The sequence below is a fragment of the Mobula birostris genome, chromosome 1 (genome assembly GCF_030028105.1).
Source record: "Mobula birostris isolate sMobBir1 chromosome 1, sMobBir1.hap1, whole genome shotgun sequence".
NCBI classification, from domain to species: domain Eukaryota; kingdom Metazoa; phylum Chordata; class Chondrichthyes; order Myliobatiformes; family Myliobatidae; genus Mobula; species Mobula birostris.
This window is the reverse complement of record NC_092370.1, coordinates 127132777-127154066: the sequence shown is the minus strand read 5'-3', so window position 1 is coordinate 127154066 and position 21290 is coordinate 127132777. Positions and strand designations below refer to the sequence as shown.

General features: G+C 42.1%; 1 protein-coding gene across 1 annotated transcript in view; it reads right to left on the bottom strand.

Moving 5' to 3' along the window:
• The window catches only part of slc35b3 (solute carrier family 35 member B3), a 61580-nt gene extending 41015 nt beyond the window's left edge, over positions 1–20565 (bottom strand). Inside the window, exons 1-3 of the mRNA XM_072261787.1 lie at positions 20097–20565; positions 19819–19940; positions 1373–1527 (exon numbers count right to left, since the gene is read on the bottom strand). Coding sequence (XP_072117888.1) covers positions 1373–1527; positions 19819–19940; positions 20097–20285 — 466 coding nt within the window. The 5' untranslated portion in view covers positions 20286–20565. The remainder of the gene's footprint in view (positions 1–1372; positions 1528–19818; positions 19941–20096) is intronic.
• Positions 20566–21290: the final 725 nt, after the last annotated feature.

Below are 21290 nucleotides of genomic sequence, written 5' to 3'. Positions count from 1 at the left end.
TGCGACAAAAGACCAAGTTATCAGAAGATTGATGCCGATGAGAGAGATAAGAGAGACAATGGGGAGACATTCAGAAATGTTAATGGGAGACGAGAGAGATTAACGAAAAGAGACACAGTTCCGAGTATTGTCAGACCGGTTCCTTTGAACCTGAACTGTTTGAAGTTTGATGGACAGGCGATACCCCAGCAAGAGGATAAAAGGAACAGATCCGCTAAGGCAAGGGACACACCACAAGATCACGAGGTAATGAGACCCTGGAAGTGCAGTGTGCCCCCCCACCACAAGTTGGTGGGAGTTTTTTTTGGAGGTCTGGTCACGGGACCGACCATAGATGCACAGGGTGGAAAGGTACGATCGGCGGGAACCTGGTGTGTGTGTCCACCCTTGCCTGGGTGCCGGGTTCACCGCAGAAGAACGATTGTATCCGGAACGGAGGGTTCACAGTTGGTGACCTCAGAAGACATTACAAAGGGCTCGCCCAAAAGCTAACTGCGAGGAATATCAAAGGTCTGTTTGAATCCGATTTGAATATCATCATTCGCTCTCTCTCTCTCTCACACACACATGACACAACAGCGATTACTGCGAACTGTATTCAGCTGAACTGAACTCTGCGTCACTTGAGACTGATCATTTACCCCTAGACTGCGATAGAGCTTGATTGATTCCTATTATCCTAGTTCTGTGTACATCCGAGTTTTATCATTGCTAACCCATTGCATTTATATCCTTACGATTAGAATACTGTGTTACTTATTTCTTTAATAAAAATTTTCTTAGTTCCAGTAATCCAGACTCCAACTAAGTGGTCCATTTCTGCTGGTTTGGCAACCCAGTTACGGGGTATGTAACACATGCAACACTCATCTATTTAACCGGCAAACTTCACAGCAAACATAAAAATGAAGTTTCACGATATATTTTGTGTTTTACAACTTAGAGTGAGAGGTTGGAAAAGCCAAGAAGAGTGTTATTGCAGTGGTTAGCTTAAATTGGCAATTTACTGCACAAATCTGACAAATACTTACATTAATCAATATTTTAATTCAATGACTTGCATAGAATCATTAAATTCTTAAGTCACATTTAAAAGAATTAAGTGTGCAAAAGGTGCAAATTGAAAGCATATTTATGAGAAATTATTCCAGTCAAAAACTCAGAAGACAACTTTCGTACCTGATATTGTGATGATAAAGTTGTCAAGCACATTAGAACAACATTCTGTAATATCATCCACTTAGTGCTGTCTTATTTACTAAGGGAGGTTGAAAGAGAACTGCATACAAAGTTTTATTTTGCAAAAAAACAATCAATGATGACATTGCACTTTAGGAACTGAATTATTCTATAATTTACAACTCCTGTGTACCTTGTATGAAGACTCCTCCTATCATTACAGGAATCAACTTGCAGCACTTAAAAATTACTTGAGTTGGATAATTCAGATAACCAAGCGAGGTATTTGATAATCCCATAGTTGCCACTGTTAGAAATGCTATCATCATATATGTTTTCCAGGGGATTCTGTAAAATAAGGCATAAAGAAGGCTTATAAATCAAATTAAGTTAATTTTGGTGCTTAATACGCTTTGTTTATAAACCATGGTATGTAGTCTTTGTTTACAATGTTTATATACTACAGTAAAGAAAAAGCAAAACGTTTCCTGTGACTGAGTTCATTTAGATTTTAATCAAAAATGCTTCAAAATATTCAAATTTGTAAATACATAAAACACATACCCTGAAGTATTATCTTCTGCTGCATTATGCTTAAAGTTCATATTCATTCGACCAAATTTAAATTCTTTTTTGTTTCTTGTTACAATCCCTTTCTATATTAACTTCAATACCAATGTACCCAATTCATATACTATGTCCTTATTATTCTCTGACTTGCTATCTGTGGAGCTGCATATTTGTGCAGTCAACCCTAGGCATTATTTCAAATTTGTCCTGAAGGCAGCAAAAGAGTAGTAATATGTATCTGACTTTCAAAGAATTTGTTATGTCTTTGGAGGAATCACTGCCAGTGGTCTTAGTGTTATCTGTAGTTTTTCGTTATTTACTGAAAATCTATGCCCTTATCCCTTGCGAATAATGAGGACTATTTTTAATAATGTGAACTATTTTTAATGGTGACAGAATAGGAAATATTAATATTCAAAGGGGATGATGCATCCTTAGGATAAGCATTCAGCAATTAGGAAAGCAAATGGTATATTTTGTAGTCTTGTCTTCTTACCTAATGACTGATAAATCTGCTATGAAGATTCATTAAACTTTTTCCTGGGATTGTAGACTTGCCATCTGGTGCAAGATTGAGACTACTAAGTATGAGTTCTAGAGTTTATTGACAATGTCTTTGAAACTAACAAAATTCTTACAGCGTTTAAGGCAGAGAGGCTGCATCTGTCCAGTGAGGAGCCTAAAATCAGGGATTGCAGTCAGAATAAAGGATGATCATTTAGGACTCAGAGAAGAAAGAATATTCTCACTCAGAATGGTAATACTTGAAATCTTCCAAACCAGATACCGTGGTGGTTGGTCATCAAGTTCATTCAAAGGCAAATTCAAAGACTTCCAGATGTTAGGGAATCAAAGGAAATTGGGACAGTGCGGGAAAGAATATATGAGGCAGAAAATCAGACATGATCTTAATGAGTGTCAGAGAAGGTTCAAAGTCCCAGATGACCAATTCATACTCCCAATTCTTGTTACATTTATATTTTGCATTAGATTTAAGCATACTTTTTACTTTATATTAAATTGAAAAAAGTAAAGCAAATTCTTTTTCTTCTTTGGCAAGCAAGAATGTTTTACTTCCACTTGCATTCCGAGTCCCATAAGAGAGGTATTTTCTCTGTCATGGGTGGGCAGGTGGTGCTTAAAAGGACTGGTAGGTGGGTTGAGATGCTGTATGCTCCTTCTGCTGTTTCTGCACACCCATGCTGGACAGGGCTGAAATATTCAATGCTTTCTCCCAATGTCTGAGGAATTTCATTTAGGTTTGTTGAGCATCTATTCTAGTTATTTGACAAAAAAAAGCTGTATCACTGATATCCACAAAGCTATACCAATTTCATAACATTTTAAAAGAAATTAAGTTCATGCCTAATGCTAAATTCAGAAGATTAATCATAAATATTCAGATTAAGTTTAAACTAAAATACAGTGGATTCCGGTTAATTGCGCCAGCAGCTTATGTGGTACAACTCTTAAAGAACAAAAACTATTCGAGAAAATAGCTAGGATTCCCTTTGTTTATTTAGGATACTATGCTGTTTAATTGGTATAGGAGACTGTTACCAAACAGTTTCTAACTAGTGTCAGTCATGTGCACTTGTGTGGCTGTTAAGATACTACACCATACTCAATGCAAACAATTTTAAAATAGCATTGAGTTGTGAGTACTTATGTTTAAAAAGCAGTGATTGTTTGTCACTGATAGTTGGCATGAAATAAGCAGGAAGATAATTCATAACTGTTTTGCTCACTGCAGTTTCAAGCATCCAGGCTTGGAGATGCCAGAAATGGCTGGGAGTGAAAACGAGACGATTTCACTACTTCAATAAGTTAGGACCTACAAAGGCTTTGAAAGTATTGATGATCATCTTGAATGTTAAGATGAAAATGAAGATTTGGAGGATGCATTGTATGAAGGCAGTCCATTATCTACAATGGGTGTCTGCTTGGATTTTGTTCATTTACAGTCAAAAGTACACACAGCATGCCGTCAATAGCTATTAGGAACTAATATAGTTTTATAGTGCTGTAGCAGTATTTCTAGTGTCCTAATTTATTCTGTATTTCACTTATCTATATAATTTGTTACTCAGTTTGTGATTTTTAAAAAAATACCTTTTTAACTATTTCCATGAAACTTTGGCTAATTGGGGCAGCTGCTTAATTGGGCCACGATGTATTGGTCCTGATCTATCCCAATTAACTGGAATCCACTGTACGACCAATTTTCCCTGGCTTTTCCAACCTCTCCCATAACCAAGATCCTTTAACCAAAGCAACATCCTGCTGAACCACTTCTGCATTCTCTCCAGTGCAACCTTTCATGTCATATGCAAGAGGCATGATTCATAAGTTTGCATACACACCCAAGCCTTTGATATGTACTCAGTGACACTTTATTGTACACATGTTCATCAATGTAATTATCTAATTAACCGATCATGTGGCAGCAACTCAGTGCATAAAAGCATGTTCAGACCAAACATCCAAACTGGGAAAGAATATGATCTGACTTTGACCATGGAATGATTGTTAGTTGCAGACGGGATGGTGTGAGTATCTCAGAAACTGCTGATCTCCTGGGATTTTTAGAGAAAGCAGTCTCTAGATTTTACAGAGAACGGTGTGAAAAACGGAACATCCAATAAGCAGTGGATCTGTCGGTGAAAACAACCTGTTAATGGCAGAAGTCAGAGCAGAAAGTCACACTGGTTCTAACTGACAGGAAGGCGACAGTAACTCAAGTAACCACACATTACAACAGTTGTATGCAGAGAGCATCTCTGAATGCATAACACATCAAATCTACAGCAGCAGAAGACCACAAACACGCACTCATAACGACTTTATCAGGTTTAGGAGGAAACAAATCGAGTGGCCACTGAGTGTATATCACAAACAACAATGATCACAGCATCAACCCCTATGGTACATCATTGGTACCAAATTTCAAATCAGAAAAGCATTGTTTCATCACTGTCTTCTGTGGCCTATCACCAGGACATTTTAAAATCCAATTAGCCATATTGCCTTGATCATGGTCTGGAGCTTCCACTAGTCACGCCAGTGTCTAAATTACAAATCCCTCAATGTTGACCAGTGTAAAAGCATAAATCAATGTCTAGTCCACATCAGGTTTCTGCAGTCTATTGCGTCGCATCACAAGTCTGCTTCTCTTTGCTCTAATAGGGAGGGTGTCAAAAGTGCATTCACAAGGATAGGCTTTCCTGCTTTACCTTTCATCCCATTTTAGTCAGTCAAGTGGGTATTGTCCATACTGTAGGCTTCCCCAAAGTACAGGCATTTAGAGAATGCACATCTTGTTGAGACCTCTCAGCAAGCTCCTACAATTATCCTTGGTTGCAGATCTAAAATGCCTCTGTGGTTCTTCTGCACTAAGAATATGCCTCTTAAGAAAACTTAAGAAAACTGATGTCACAAGCAACATGTTTGTTTGACTACAAATGCAACCACAGGAAATTGGAGACACAAAAAACTGCAGATGCTGGAATCTGGAGCAACAAACAAACTTCTGGAGGAACTCGGCATCATTTGGGGGTTGGGTTGGGTTGGGGTGGGAATGGGGAAGGTTTGAGTCGAAACCCTGCATCAGAAAATTGTCAATTCAAATCTTAATGAACAATGCTGGTTTTGGTTAAAACTTTGACAATTTTAAGAGTACCAAGGCCATAAACCCTATCTGAAACAGATTCAGATAAAAATTTGACCTTAGCAAGGAGTAAATATCTTGTATGGTAAGTAACATGCCAGCTACTTCTAAATTTTTTGATATGCTATTTTTCAGGAAAGCTACAAAGATAAAAAAAAAATTAACCTTTATTCCATTATTATAACTGGTTGGCAAAGTGACAATAGTTTTTGCATCTACCTGTAAATGTTTCTACAGTAGAGAGGAGCCATTTTGTTCAAAAACAAAACAAAACCCCCGCCAAAAAAAGACATTTCTTGTCCTATGGAAAATCTAGAATTAATTATGCTAAGATCTGATGAGAGGAGAAATTCTTCCTCATCTCAGTCTTACCGAGTCATGTCCCCAAGAATCTTACATGTTCCAGTAATCCTAATGCTCTTATTCTTCTAAAGCTCAACTTGTTCAACCTTTCAATCCCAAAACAATCACTCCAGACCCAGGACCATTTCAGTGAAAGCTCTCTGAACTACCTCCGCAGCCAGTACATTATACAGTACTTCACAACTTCTGCCATCTTCAATGGAATCCTACAACCAAATATCTTCACCTCCCCTGACTCCACTTTCCATAGGGATCATTCTCTCCATGATTCCCTTGTCCATTCATCCCTTCCCACTAATCTCCCTCCTGGCACTTATCCCTGAAAGTGGAAAAAGTGCTACAACTGCTCACTCATCTCCTTCTTGACCTCCATTCGGGGCCCCAGTTCTTCCAGGTGAGGCAACAGTTCATCTACGACCCCTCTACTGTATCTGGTGCTCCCAATGTGGCCTCCTCTACACTGGTGAGACATAGAAATATAGAAATAGAAACAAAGAAAAACTACAGCACAATACAGGCCATTCAGCCCACAATGCTGTGCTGAAGATGTACTTACTTTAAAAATTGCCTAGGGTTACTCGTAGCACTCTATTTTTCTAAGCTCCATGCACCTATCCAAGAGTCTCTTAAAAGACCCTATTGTATTTGCCTCCACCGCCATCGCTGGCAGCCCATTCCACGCACTCACCCAGTCTCTGCGTAAAAAAAAAACTTACCCCTGACATCTCCTCTGTACCCACCTCCAAGCACCTTAAAACTGTGCCCTCTTGTGTTAGGCATTTCAGCCCTGGGAAAATGCCTCTGACTATGCACACAATCAATGCCTCTCATTATCTTATACACCTCTGTCCGGTCACCTCTCATCCTCCGTCGCTCCAAGGAGAAAAGAGCAACTTCACTCAGTCTATTCTCATAAGGCATGCTCCCCAATCCAGGCAACATCCTTGTAAATCTACTCTGCACCCTTTCTACAGTTTCCACATCCTTCCTGTCATGAGGTAACCAGAACTGAGCACAGTACTCCAAGTGGGGTCTGATCAGGGTCCTATGTAGCTGTAGCATGAAGGCCAATGCACCATATGCCTTCTTAACCACAGGGTCAACCTGTGCTGCAGCTTTGAGTGTCCTAGATCCCTCTGATCCTCCACACTGCCAAGTGCCTTACCATTAATACTATATTCTGCCATCATATTTGACCTACCAAAATGAACCATCTCACACTTACCTCGGCTGAACTCCGTCTGCCACTTCACAGCCCAGTTTTGCATCCTATTGATGTCCTGCTGTAACCTCTGACAGCCCTCCACACTATCCACAACACCTCCAACCTTTGTGTCATCAGCAAATTTACTAATCCATCCCTCCACTTCCTCATCCAGGTCATTTATAAAAATCACAAAGAGAAGAGGTCCCAGAACAGATCCCTGAGGCACACCACTGGTCATCGACCTCCATGCAGAAAATGGCCCATCTACAACCACTCTTTGCCTTCTGTGGGCAAGCCAGTTCTGGATCCACAAAGCAAGGTCCCCTTGGATCCCATGCCTCCTTACTTTCTCAATAAGCCTTGCATAGGGTACATTGCCAAATGCCTTGCTGAAATCCATATACACTACATCTACTGCTCTTCCTTCATCAATGTGTTTGGTCACATCCTCAAAAAATTCAATCAGGCTCTTAAGGCACGACCTGCCTTTGACAAAGTCATGCTAACTATTCCTAATTATATTATGCTTCTCCAAATGTTTATAAATCCTGCCTCTCAGGATCCTCTCCATCAACTTACCAACCACTGAAGTAAGACTCACTGGTGTACAATTTCCTGGGCTATTTCTACTTCCTTTCTTGAATATGGGAACAACATCTGCAACCCTTCAATCCTCCAGAACCTCCCCCGCTCCCTATTGATGATGCAAAGATCATTGCCAGAGGCTCAATAATCTCTTCCCTAGCCTCCCATGGTAGCCTGGGGTACATCTCGTCTGGTCCTGGAGACTTATCCAACTTGATACTTCCCAAAAGCTCCAACACATCCTCTTTCTTAATGTCTACATGCTCAAGCTTTTCAATCCACTGTAAGTCATCGCTACAATCCCCAAGATCCTTTTCTGTAGTGAATACTGAAGCAAAGTATTCATTAAGTACCTCAGCTATCTCCTCCGGTTCCATACACACTGTTCCACTGTCACACTTGATTGGTCCTATTCTCTACATTTTATCCTCTTGCTCTTCACATACTTGTAGAATGCCTTGGGGTTTTCTTTAATCCTGCTTGCCAAGGCCTTCTCATGGCCTCTTCTGGCTCTCCTAATTTCATTCTTAAGCTCCTTCCTGCTATCCTTATAATCTTCTAGATCTCTATCATTACCTAGCTTTTTGAACCTTTTGTAAGCTTTTCTTTTCTTCTTGACTAGATTTACAACAGCCTTTGTACACCACGGTTCCTGTACCCTACCATCCTTTCCTGATCTCATTGGAATGTACCTATGCAGAACACCACGCAAATATCCCCTGAACATTTGCCGTACCTTTCTACCATACCTTTCACTGGGAACATTTGTTCCCAATTTATGCCTCCAAGTTCCTACCTGATAGTTTCATATTTCCCCTTACTCCAATTAAACAATTTCCCATCTTGTCTGTTCCTATCCCTCTCCAATGCTATGGTAAATGAGATAGAATTGTGATCACTATCTCCAAGATGCTCTCCCACTGAGAGACCTGTCACCTGATCAGGTTCATTTCCCAATACCAGATAAGTACAGCCTCTCCTCTTGTAGGTTTACCTGCATATCGTGTCAGGAAGCCTTCCTGAACGCACCTAATAAACTCCACCCAATCTAGACCCCTTGCTCTAGGGAGACATGATGCAGACTGGGAAACTGCTTTGTTATGCGCATTCACTTCATCTGCAGGAAAGAAAAGCAGGATTTCCTGGTGACCAACAATTTTAATTCTAGTCCCCATTCCCATTCCAACATGTCAATCCACGGCTTCTTCTACTGCCACATTGAGGCCACTCTCAGGTTGGAGGAACAGAACTGCATATTCCATCTGGGTAGCTGCCAACCTGATGGCGTAACACCAATTTCTCCAACTTCCAGTAATTTTTTTTCCCCTCCCCATTCCCTCTTCTTTAACCCCACTCTGACTCACCTCTTTCCTCTTCTCCTCACCTGCCTATCACCTCCGCCGGTGTCCTTCCTCCTTCGCTTTCTCTCATGGTCCACTCTCCTCTAGACCTTTACCATTTCCACCATTCACCTCCCAACTTCCTTCATGCTCCTCCTCCTACCCACCTGGCTTCACCTATCACCTTTCAGCTTCTGTTCCTTCTGCTCCCTCACGGCTTCTTCTTCCCGTCCTTTCCAGTCCTGAAGAAGGGTTGCGGCTTGAGATGTTGTCTGTTTACTCACTTCCGTAGATGCTGATCTGTCCCTCCAGCATTATGTGGGTATTGCCCCCACTGACCATATGTTTCCTTAAAGAAGGGGACCAAGCTATTTACAGTGCCTAAGATATGGTCTCACTAATGCCTTGAACAGCTGTAGTAAGACTTCTCTGCTTTTACACCACAAACCCTTTTAAATAAAATCCTATTAGCCCTCCCAATTAACTGCTGATTCTGTATTCTGGCTTTTAGGCAATTCTGATGGAGGGTCTTGCCCAAAACATTGGCTGTTTATTCCCCCTCATAGAGGCTGCCTGACCTGCTGTTCCTCCAGCATTTAATATGTTGCACTAGCTTTCTAACATTTGCAGAATCTCATGTATATGCTAGCTTTCTGCATTTCATGCACAAAGATCCCCAAACCTCTGTGCTGCAGCTTTTTGCAATCTTTACCAGACAATATATTGAACGTGCGCAAACCACAAGCTGAGGATGAACCAAAAGATTCATAGTCTGTCTGTTGAGGGTTTTCTGATTTGTAGATCTGTGACATTAAAGACCTGTGATCCAGAATTATACAAGATGCCCAGGTATGACCTACAGGAGGCTATTTTAAGAGTGAAGAAACAATTCTGGTTGAAGTTAGGGATAGAATTGGATGCACATCAGCTCTGGAAGAGTAAGCAGGCCATTATTTCCTACAAGGCGAAACCTGACGTCATGATTAGTTGTGATGCTTCACTCCCAAATGAGCTCAATGTCTTTTATGCACACCTTGAAAGGGAGAATAAAACTACATCTGTGTGAAACCCTGCAGCATCCGGTGACCCTGTGATCACTGTCTCGGAAGCTGGCATCAAAACACCTTTCAAGAGGGTGAACCCTTGCAAAGCATCAAGCTTGATGCTGTACCTGATAGGGCACTGAAAACCTGTGCCAACCAACTGATGGGAGTGTTCAAGCACATCCACAATCTCTCACTGTTGCTGTTGGCAGTTCCCACCTGCTTCAAAAGGGTGACAATCACACCACCAAGAAGAGTAGGATGAGCTGCCTTAATGACTATCTCCTAGTGGCACTCATATCTACTGTGATGAAGTGCTTTGAGAGGTTGGTCACGGCCAGAATCTACACCTGCCTAAGGCCGATCTGGACTTGCTCCAATTTGCCTATCACCACAACAGGCCTACAGCAGATGCAATCTCACTGGCTCTCCACACAGCCTTGGATTAACAGGACAATAGCAATACCCATGTTAGGCTGCAGTTTATTGAACACTGAGCTACAATCAACACTAACATACCATCAGTTCTAATTAACAAGCTCCAAAACCTGGGCCTCTGTACCTCACTCTGCAACTGGATCGTTGACTTCCTCACTGGGAGACCATACCTCAGTGTGGATTGGAAATAATATCTCCTCCTCACTGACAATGAACACTGGTGCACCTCAAGGATACGTGCTTAGTCCACTGCTCTACACCCACAAATGTGTGGCAAGGCATGGCTCAAACATCATCCACAAATTTGCCTATGACACAACTATTGTTGGCAGAATTTCAGATGGTGATGAGGATGCTTACAGGAGTGAGGTAGATCAGCTGGTTCAGTGGTGTTGCAATAATAACCTTGCACTTAACATCAGTAAGACCATGGAATTGACTGTGGACTTCAGGAAGGGGAAGTCGAAGGAACACATCAAGGGATCAGCAGTGGAAAAGGTGATAGTTTGAAGTTCCCGGGAGGCAACATCTCTGAAGATCTACCCTGGGCCGAACATACTGATGCAATTACGAAGACGACAACACAGTGACTATGTTTCATCAGGAGTTTGAGGAGACTTAGTATATCACTGAAGACTCCCACGAATTTCTACAGAAGTAGCTTGGAGAGCATTCTAATCGGTTGCATCACCACCAGGTATGGAGTGGCTACCGTGCAGGATCGGAAAAAGCTGCAGAAATTTGTACACTCAGCCAGCTCCGTCATGGGCACTAGCCTCCCCAGCATTGAAGGCACCTGCACAGGTAATGCCTCAAAAAGGTGTCATCCATCATCGGTCTGGACATGCCATCTTCTCATTGCTACCATTAGGTAAGGGGCACAGGAGTCTAAAGACCCCTGTACCTACAGCAGCTGTTTCAGGAACAGCTTCTTCCCATCCGCCATCAGATTTCTGAGTGGATAATGAACTCATGAACACTACCTCACATAATTTTTGATTCCTTTACACTACTCATCTAATTTTAATATACATTTATTGTAATTTAGTTTATATTATGTATTACAGTGTACTGCTGCCACAACAAATTTCCTGACTTAAGCCAGTGACACTAAACCTGATTCTCTACTTCTGAATTTTATCATTCTTCCTTCCAAAGTGAACAACACATTTTTGCTACGTACTTATGTTACCTGCTAACTTTTTGTCCATGCCCTGTAACCTACCAATCTCTCTCTGTAAACTGGTTGTATCCTCTTGACAGACTGCCTTGCTACCTTTTTATTATTCATAAATTTGGGTACAGTACTTTCATTTCTTTCCAATAAATTAAACATATTGCAAACAGCCATAATGCCAGCACTAACCCCTGTGCCCTGCTAGTTACAGTTTGACAACTTGAAAAGGACTTAATTATTCCTTCTTGCGGCTTTCAACTGGTTAGCCAATCCCATTCCATTTTTTAACTCACATTAAGTCACCTTAAAAAGTAAATCACATTTACATCTCTGCATTTAAAAATAAAGCACATCATAAGACATAGGAGCAGAATTAGGCTACTTGGCCGATTGAATCTCCTTTGCCATTTCGTCATGGCTGGTCTATTTCCCTCTCAGCCCCAGCCTCCTGCCTTCTCCCCATATCCCTTCCTGTCCTGATTGAGCAAGAATCTATTGAACTCTGTCTTAAATATACCAAATGACTTGGCTGCTAAATTGCAAAGACCATCCACTCTCCGGCTAAAGAAATTCCTCCTCAGCTCCATTCTAAATGGACATCCCTCTATCTGAGGCGGCGTCCTCTGGTGTTAAACTCCAACAGCTTAAGAAATACCCTCTCCACATCTACTGTACTGAGGCTTTTCAACATTTGATTGGTTTCAATGAGATCCCTCCCTCATTCTTTTGAATTTCAGTGAGTACAGGCCCAGAGCCACCAAATGCTCATGTGATAAGCCTTTCAAACCTGGAATTATTTTCGCAAACCTCCTTTGAACCCTGTCCTATATCAGCACATCTTTTCTTAGGGGCCCAAAACTACCCACAATGCTCCAAGTGAGGCCTCACCAGTCTCAACATTACATCCTTGTTTTTATATTCGAGTCCTCTCGAAATGAATGTGAAAACCATATTTGCCTTCCTCACCACCAACTCCAACCTGCAAATGAACCTTTAGGGAATCCTGCATGAGGACACCCAAGTCCCTTTGTACATCAGATTTTTGATTTTCTCTCCATTTGGAGAACAGTGTACACTTTTATTTCTTCCACCAAAGCATGACGATACACTTCCCAACTCTGTATTCTATCTGCTACTTCTTTGCCCATTCTCCTAATCTGTTTAAGTCCTTCTGTAGCTTCTCTACTTCTGCAAAACCACCTGTCCCTCCAACTATCTTCACATTGTCTGCAAATTTATCATATTTACAAAGGAAGCACAGTGGTGCAGCTGAAGGAGCAGCTGCCTCACAACATCAGAGACCCAGGTTTAATCCTTTCTTCAGGTGAAATTTCTGAAGTTTGCATGCTCCCCCTTATATTGTGTGGGTCTCCTCCATGTACTCCAGTTTCTTCTCATATTCCAAAGACTTGTGGGTTGGTGGGTTAATTGGCTGCTTTAAACTGTCCCAGGTGTTTTGGAAAAAGGTAGAATCTGGGGAGTTGAAGAAATTTGGAGAGAATTCTAAAGATTGGTCAGTGTGATCTCAATGGGCCAAGGGTCCATTTCTGCACTGTATCTCTCTGCTATTTACTTGTGCCATGCATGGCTCAAAATGCTGATACATGCAATTACAGCCATCAAAGGAGATTTACAGAACTGTGGGAAAGAGAAGGGAGTGGACATCTTGATTGTACAGGTGTGCTTCGGCCCCTCAGTATGAAGCTTGGAACTCAGGACATTGGGATCCTCAAATCTGACTGAACACCAACTGATTCGAAGTCAGTAGGCTATTGTAGCCCAGGAATTCTGACATTCACATGGCCACCTCCAGATCTCGATCAACAAATAAGGTGGTTTTTAGAGGGTGTTCTTCCAGAAAGAGCAACTGAAATGGATTTTGCTACCAAGAAAGATCAAGTCCAGCATATCAGCTACTCTCCGTGGAGGATAAGTGAATCTCATATCTTCAGGTTTACTCCAACAACTAAACAAGCACACTACAGGCATGAACTTCTATTATGGAAGCCTTACATCCTAAAGAGAAAACCATTATCCAAAGAAATTTCAACATCCAGGGTCAGAAAAGATGCACTCCTCTGTAAAAAATATGATCAGAAGGAGGAGGTAGTGAAAGCCAAATAGAATAGGATCCTCTTTCTGCTAAAATGAAGGTTGAAGGAAGCATGTTTCATCAGAAAGGTGGGGTATTTAGACAATAGAAAGGAGGAAGCATACTTAAGTATTAGGAAGCAAAGATCAGACAGGGCTCGAGAGTTAAAAGGTAGCCAGGAAGGAGCTTAAGAATGGATGGAGGACATGAGATGGCCTTGATGAATAGGATTAGGGTGTTCTACACGTACGTGAAGAATAGGAGAATATCCAGAGGGATGGTAGAACTGATCAGGGATAATAAAAGAAACTTGCTTGGAGTCAGAGGTGGTAGAAGAACTTTGCTTCAGTATTTACCAGTGAGAAAGATCTTGATGAATTGAGGCCAGTGTAGAACAGGCTGATATATTGGAACATGTCCACACTAAGAAAGAGGCAGTATTGGAAATTTTGAAAAAAAGCCATTAAAATGGATAAGCCCCAGGGTTGGACAGGATATACCCCAGGTTACTATGGGAAGCAAGGCAAGAGTTTGCTGCGCTGTTGGTGATCAGCTTTACATCCTTGGTGGCCACAGGAGTAGTACCAGCAGACTGGAGGAATGCAAATGTTACTCTTTTGTTCCAGGGATAATCCTGCATTATACACCAGTGAGTCTTACATTAGTGGTGGCTAAACTAATGGGAGATGGTTTTTAGAGACAGGATTTATGAACATTTGGAAAAGCATAGCCTTATTAGGGATAGTCTGCATGGCTTTGTAAAAGGCATATTGTGCCTTATGAACCAATTGACTTTTCTGAGGAAGTAACAAAACAAGTTGATTAAAGTAGAGCGGAGGATGTGGTGTATAAAGACTTTAGTAAGGTGTCCCACAAGATTGCCCATGGTAGGCTCATTCAGTAAGTCAGGAGGCATGGGATCCAGGGAAACTTGGCTGCATGGATTTGGAATTGGCTTTGCCACAGAAGGCAGAAGATGGTAGCAGATGGAGCACATTCTGCCTGGAGGTCGGTACCTAATGGTGTTCCATAGGGATCTGTTCTGGACTCCTGTTCTTTGTGACTTTTAAAAATTACTTGGATGAGGAAGTGGAAGGGTGGGTTAGTAAGCTTGCAGATGACATCAGGTTAGCGGTGTTGTGGACTCTGTAAAAGGTTGTCATAGGTTATTACAAGACATTGGCAGTTTGCAAAGGTGGGCTGAGAAGTGGCATTCGGAATTCAATCCAGAAGTGTGAAATGATTCACTTTGCAAAGTCGAGCTTCATGACAAAGTACAAAATTAATAGCAGGATTCTTAGCAGTTTGAAGGAACAAATGGGATTGTGATTTCTGAAAGTTGTCACACAAGTTGATAAGGTGGTTAAGTGTGGTGGTTTTTTTAGTTGAGGAACTTAGTTGAAGAGCTACGAAGTAATGTTGCAGTTCTCTGAAATTCTGGTTATTCCAGAGTATCCTGTTCAGTTCCAGTTGCCTCATCACAGAAAGGAAGTGGAAACTTTACAGTGTGCAGAGGAGATTTACCAAGATGTTGCCTGGACTGGATGACATGTCTTAAGAGGAAAGGTTGAGCAAGTTAGACTTTTTCTCTTTGGAGTGAACGAGGATGAGAGGAGACTTGATAGACGTGTAAAGATGATAAGAAGCATAGATCAAGAGGGCAGCTAGTTCTTTTTCCCCAGGGTGGATAATATAAGAGGACAGGTGATTGGAGAAAAGTACAGGGGTGGATGTCAGAGTCACGATTTTTAAAAACAGAAATAGTGGTAAGTGCATCAAGCACATTGCACGGATAGTGGAAGAGGCTGGTACATTCGGGACATTTAAGAAACTCTTAGATTGGCACAAGAGATTCTGCAAATGCTGGAAATCCAGAGTAACATACACAAAAAGCTGGAGGAACTCAGCAGTTCAGGCAGCATCTAAAAAGAGGAATAAAAAGTTAGTGTTTTGAGCTGAGACTTTTCATCAGGACTAGGCACATGGATGAAAGAAGAGTAGAGGGCTGATGGTTAGATTAATCTTGGATAGGTTACGAGGTCAGCACAACATCGTCTGCTACACTGTTCTCAAATGCAGTCTCGTTATATCAAAAACACTGTTTTGCCAGACGGGTAAGCATAGAACTTCACAGCAACAACCCAATCCATGCATGTCACCTGTTAGATTCCATCTTCCTCTTAAGTAAGAGACTGCAAGCAGATCTTCAGCTTCCATGCTGATAGCTATTGATAATCACTGCCAAAACCACTGTGATCTCCTTCAGCCTGGTCATTAAACAACAAGGATAACAGAAATGATGCAATAATAAAAAAAAATAAAATCAGATTCAGATTTATCTCATGTACAGCAAAATGTACAGTGAAATGCATTACCAAACGATACATCTAGAGCTGTGCTGGGGTAAGTCCGCAAATTTCGCCACACATTCTGGCGCCGATATAGCATGCCCATGATGTCTGGCAGAACAAAACAGTAACAACAAGCAAAAAAACGACAACAGCAAAACAAGCTCTGTTCCTCCCGCCCACCCACCCACCCAGATAATCCAACAAATCCAGGACAGGTCCCCTCCAAACTCCAGACTTTGGTAGTTGGGCTTCAACTTCCAATCGACCTTCAGCCTCCGGTCCTCAGTATGGACTGATGAAGGGACCACAAATTTCAGGGCTGAACTCTGCTCCTGCCGACACACTGGCCGTTGGGCCTCCTACCCGCACAACCGTCTGATGCTGGGGACCTGGGACGGCCAGCATCTACGTTTGCCTTTTAACATACATCCACATCATTGGCCTTTGAGTGCAGAGCGGAGGCCTGAAGACTAAGTCTTCTACATCCCTGTCCCGAAACCCTAATATGCCTTCTAACTGCCCCGTATCAAGATACAAGATTGTTTAATGCCACTTCCAGTACACCAGTGTAAAGAGAACAAAATAACTGTTACTTCAGAACAGATGCAGCACAAAAAAATGCACACAGCAAGATAAAAGAACATAAAAAAAACCACAGTAAGTACAAATACATAAGATAGCTACGTACATAGATTGTGTATAAAGTGACGCTAGGCACAGGAGAGTCTGTCCATAAGGAGACTCAGTCAGGAAATGATAAAGTAATGGTAGTGGGGAGTGGTGTGGTGTGATGAGCCTTACTGCTGGGGAAAAGTAACTGGTTTTGAGTATAATGGTCCCTGGCATGGATGCTATGTAGTCTCTTCCCTGACGGAAGTGGGACAAACAGTCCAAGAGCAGGATCCTTCATGACATTGCTAGTCCTTTTCCAGCATCTTTCTGCATACATGTCCTTGATGGCAGGTAGGCTGGTGCCGGTGAGGCATCGGGCAGCTCTGACTACCCACCGTAGAGCCCTCCTGTCCGCTGCAGTGCAGCTTCCGTAGCATGCTCAGAACTGCACATCTGTACAAGGTTGCCAGCATTGCTGTGCACAGTCCATCTCTCTTCAGCCTGTACAGAAAGTAGAGGTGTCGGTGAGCTTTCTAGATTATGTAGGATGTGCTCTGGAACCACAAGAGGTTGTGTGAGATATGCACTCCCAGGAGATTGAAACTGCTTATAGTTTCCACTGCTGTGCTGCCACTGGGAAGAAGAGAATGAGCGCTGCAAGCCCTCCTGAAGTCAATAACCATCTGCTTTCTCCTGTTGACACTGAAGAGGTTATTTGTCTGGCACCAGGCCAAGCTCTTCTACCTTCTCTCTGTAGGATGTCTCATCATAGTCATGTCATTAACAAACTGTCCCTAAACTCTAACCTGACCCCTAAATCCCTCTGTCCCCAAAACCTTCCCTACTTAGAGAACTAACAATACCAAGTCATTCTCTGACAGCGCTTTACGAGCGTGTATAGGAGCACCCATGAAGAGCTTTTATCTACCAGAAAACACCAGGGTTGTGTAATGAGAATAACCATGAGCTAATAAAACACAAATACATCTTACAATCTATTTCTTGAGATCATGGGATCATTCATCTGCCTGCAGGGAACATGAGGTGTTTTGCAGACCAAGGTTATACAAAAAAGCTGTGCCCCACAGGCCAGACAGTGGGGACAGGACATGGAAGATCCAGTAACTTATTCATAACTAAGACATGCACATATTCTTTAGCACTGTCAAGAACATCTAGAGACCAAACACTGAAGGTCCCCTACCTCTTCCCAACTAACAGTCAAAAATTTACTCAAAAACAGACAGGCAACCAGCACTTGCAGGAAGGAACAGATTAAGGACCTCCTCAGACGTATCTCTGTTGCTGACATGTGCAGCCACAAACTGTCCATTCTCTCCACACTGACCAGTCAAAAGACAACATCCCAACTGCAAACTAACAAGATCATGGGGGTGTATTTTATTTACATTTCTAGTGAAAGTCTGTGTATTCTAAAAATTAGTGTGCAGAGATACATTACCACTAGGAAATATACTTTTTCATTATTCTAAATGTAAATATAACCAGAGATCCATGAGCTAGTCCTCATTGGAGGATCAGAGGTAGAGAGGATTAGCAACTTAAATTCCTGGAAGTTATCGTTTCTGAGGACCTGTCCTGGGCCCAGCACATAAGTGCAACTGCAAAGGAAGCACGGCAGTGCCTCTACTTCTTTAGGAGCCTGTGGAGATTTGCCACAATGTCTAAAGCTTTGACAAACTTCTATAGCGGTGTAGTGGAGAGTACATTGACTGGCTGCATCATGGCCTGGTACAGAAACACCAATGCCTTTGAATGGAAAATCCTACAAAAGGTGGTGTATGAGGCCCAGTACATCATGGGTAAAGTCCTCCCAACCATTACGCATATCTACATGAAACTCTGCCGGAGGAAAGCAGCATCTATCATCAGAGATTCCCACCACCCATGCCATGCTCTCTTTTTTCTGTTGCCATCAGGTAAAAGGTACAAGAGCCTTAGGACTTGCATCACCAGGTTCAATAAGAGTTAATACCCTCAATCATCAGGCTCTTGAACAAAAGGGAATCACTTGCCTCATCATTGAAATGTTTCCACAACCAATGATCTCACTTTAAGGACTCTTTATCTCATATTCTTGTTGGTTATTTATTTATATTTGCATTTGCAGTTTGTTGTCTTCTGCACTCTGATCTATCTTTCATTAAACCTGACATAGCTGCTATTCTATAGATTTGCTTGAGTATACCCTCAAGAAAATGAATCTCAGGGTAGTATAAGGTGATAATAAAGTTTACTTTGAACTAGCACAGGTTGAGTACTCCTTATCTGAAATCCAAAAAACCTCAAATCTTTTTTTGAGCGCTGACACGACATTACAAATGGAAAATTCCACAAGATGCTGGGAAGGCTCTCAGGGATCTGAGAGATGACCTCACATAGGTAAAAAATGAAGATCCCCAATCATGTACTGTCAGTGTTGGGTGAACATATGCCACTTAACGGTATGCTGATCATGAAACAAGCAAAGATCTATCACGATTAACTGAAAATTGAAGGCAATTGTGAATATTCAGCAGGCTGGTTGCAGAAATTTAAGAAAAGGCACAACATAAAATTCTTAAAGCTTCTGCTGATCTCGAGCACTAATAAAAGTCTACAATGCTGATTTTATATGAGGGATATAAACAAACTAAAATGCAAATACAATGTACTGAAACCCTTTCTTCAAAACGCAGAACGGTAGATGGAGACTGAAAGCCTGCAGTTGTTTGTTGTTGTTCAACAGCTGATTCAGATATTTTCCTGATGCTGCTGTGTTGCTTTTGTTACTCTGCACATACTAACATTTCATTATTCTAACGGTATGTAATGATTTTTACTGTTTTATTTATATATATAAATATAGAAACTTCTGACCCCAAGCATTTCAGATAAGGGGTGCTTAATTTATTATTCAATGCGTTATATTAGGATACCATCTAATCACTGAACCTGTAACATGTCTTGCAGAATGGCAACAGGATGGAAAGACATTATTCGGTCTATCAATACTATGATAGAATTAAAAAATGCTTGACTAAAAATAATCTGAACTATTACATGAATAGTCATACAACACGGTAAGCCAAACCAGTTTAAAACCCAACTTCCGGGTTCTAAATGCGCGTTGTTTTACGTCTGCAGACTAGAATTGCAATGAGGGACTATCATAGTAACAACCAAACAAATACCTCCTCCTCTTGTCCTGCGTGAACTGGAGCTCGACCAGTCCAAACGTGGAATAAAAAGCAAACTGCACCAGAGTTAGGTACCAGCCGAAGGGTTTGAAGCCTTCCAGTGAGAAAATGAGCTCCTAGGAATCAAGAGAAGGGATGTTAAATGCGAATGTAATTGTGTGTAGTGCAGAGCAATGCAATGCAATAAGCACAATCCACCCCGGCCTGCAAAAACACGGGGTAGGCTTGTACTGAAGAGCAAGCGGCATTTGTGCATAGAACTTGGCAATGACCTGCAGGTATCCATACACGAGATAGAAGACGAAGACTCCGGTCACACAAATGGCGAACTGCATAGACCTGGAACAGTCACCCAGATTGAAGCCGATCACTCGCAGCTGTTCCGCCGACTTGATGTGCGGGGACATGGAATCGGGCGCATCGGGGACACTGATGGAGATATATTTCCTGGAGCCGTTCATCTCTATCAACCGGTCGGTCCCGCCGCCAGTCGCAGGCCTCAGGCTCAGAGCTGCCGCAAACAAACCGCAAGAGAAGTCAGGTCAATGCCGCAGCCTCACCGCCGCATCATGAATGAATCCAGCAGCCGTCCTTCGCACTGACAACACTAGTATAGTAGTAGTAGTACTAGTTGTTGTTGCCGGTATCTCGCTACCTGCCAGCAGTCAATGGGCAGGGTTACGGCATCGGCACACCGCACATGCGCTGCTATCTACCTCCCCACCGGGCAGGGTGGAAAATCCGAGGTGGCCTGCCTTTGCGCCTGCGTAGCACCCGGCTAGTGACGGCACTTCGAGGGGCTCTTGCTCTAATTTCCCTATCCCACCCTCCTGCACGGTGAAAAAGGCACTGGCGCTTATTGCTGCGAAAGGCTTTAGTGACACGTGTCCCTGAGTGCAGATGTATGGCGTGTTGATGTGTGGTGCATTTCAGGCTCAGAGACAACTGGGTAGTCTAAACTTCACCGTTTGCAGCAGGCAAAAGTGTCAACAATTCTGCAGAAGTCGGGAGTGCAAACTTGAACTTAAAACAGGGTGCTAGGCTATGGTTGGTTTGTACGGGCACAATGAATGATCTACACACCGTGTTCTTTTTGTCTGTAGAGTTAATCAAAATCGCCCCACCAAGTAAAAAGAGCTGGCCCTGCCTTCACTTGGCGATGCTGGAAATTAAGACAACCAACCTGATGTAGCCAAAAAAAAAGACCCACAGTACAAAAGCAATTTTGCAACTAAAAAAATTCCAAGTCTGCTGTTAATCTCAAATTTTCCCCATACTTTCACTGATTTTCTGTAACCTGACCAGAATTGCGGGTGGTGCTTATACTTTGACATGACAAATATACAATTCTAGTTTATAGAAACATAGAAAACCTACAACACAATACAGGCCATTCGGCCCACAAAGCTGTGCCAAACATGTCCCTACCTTAGAAATTACTAGGCTTACCCATAGCCCTCTATTTT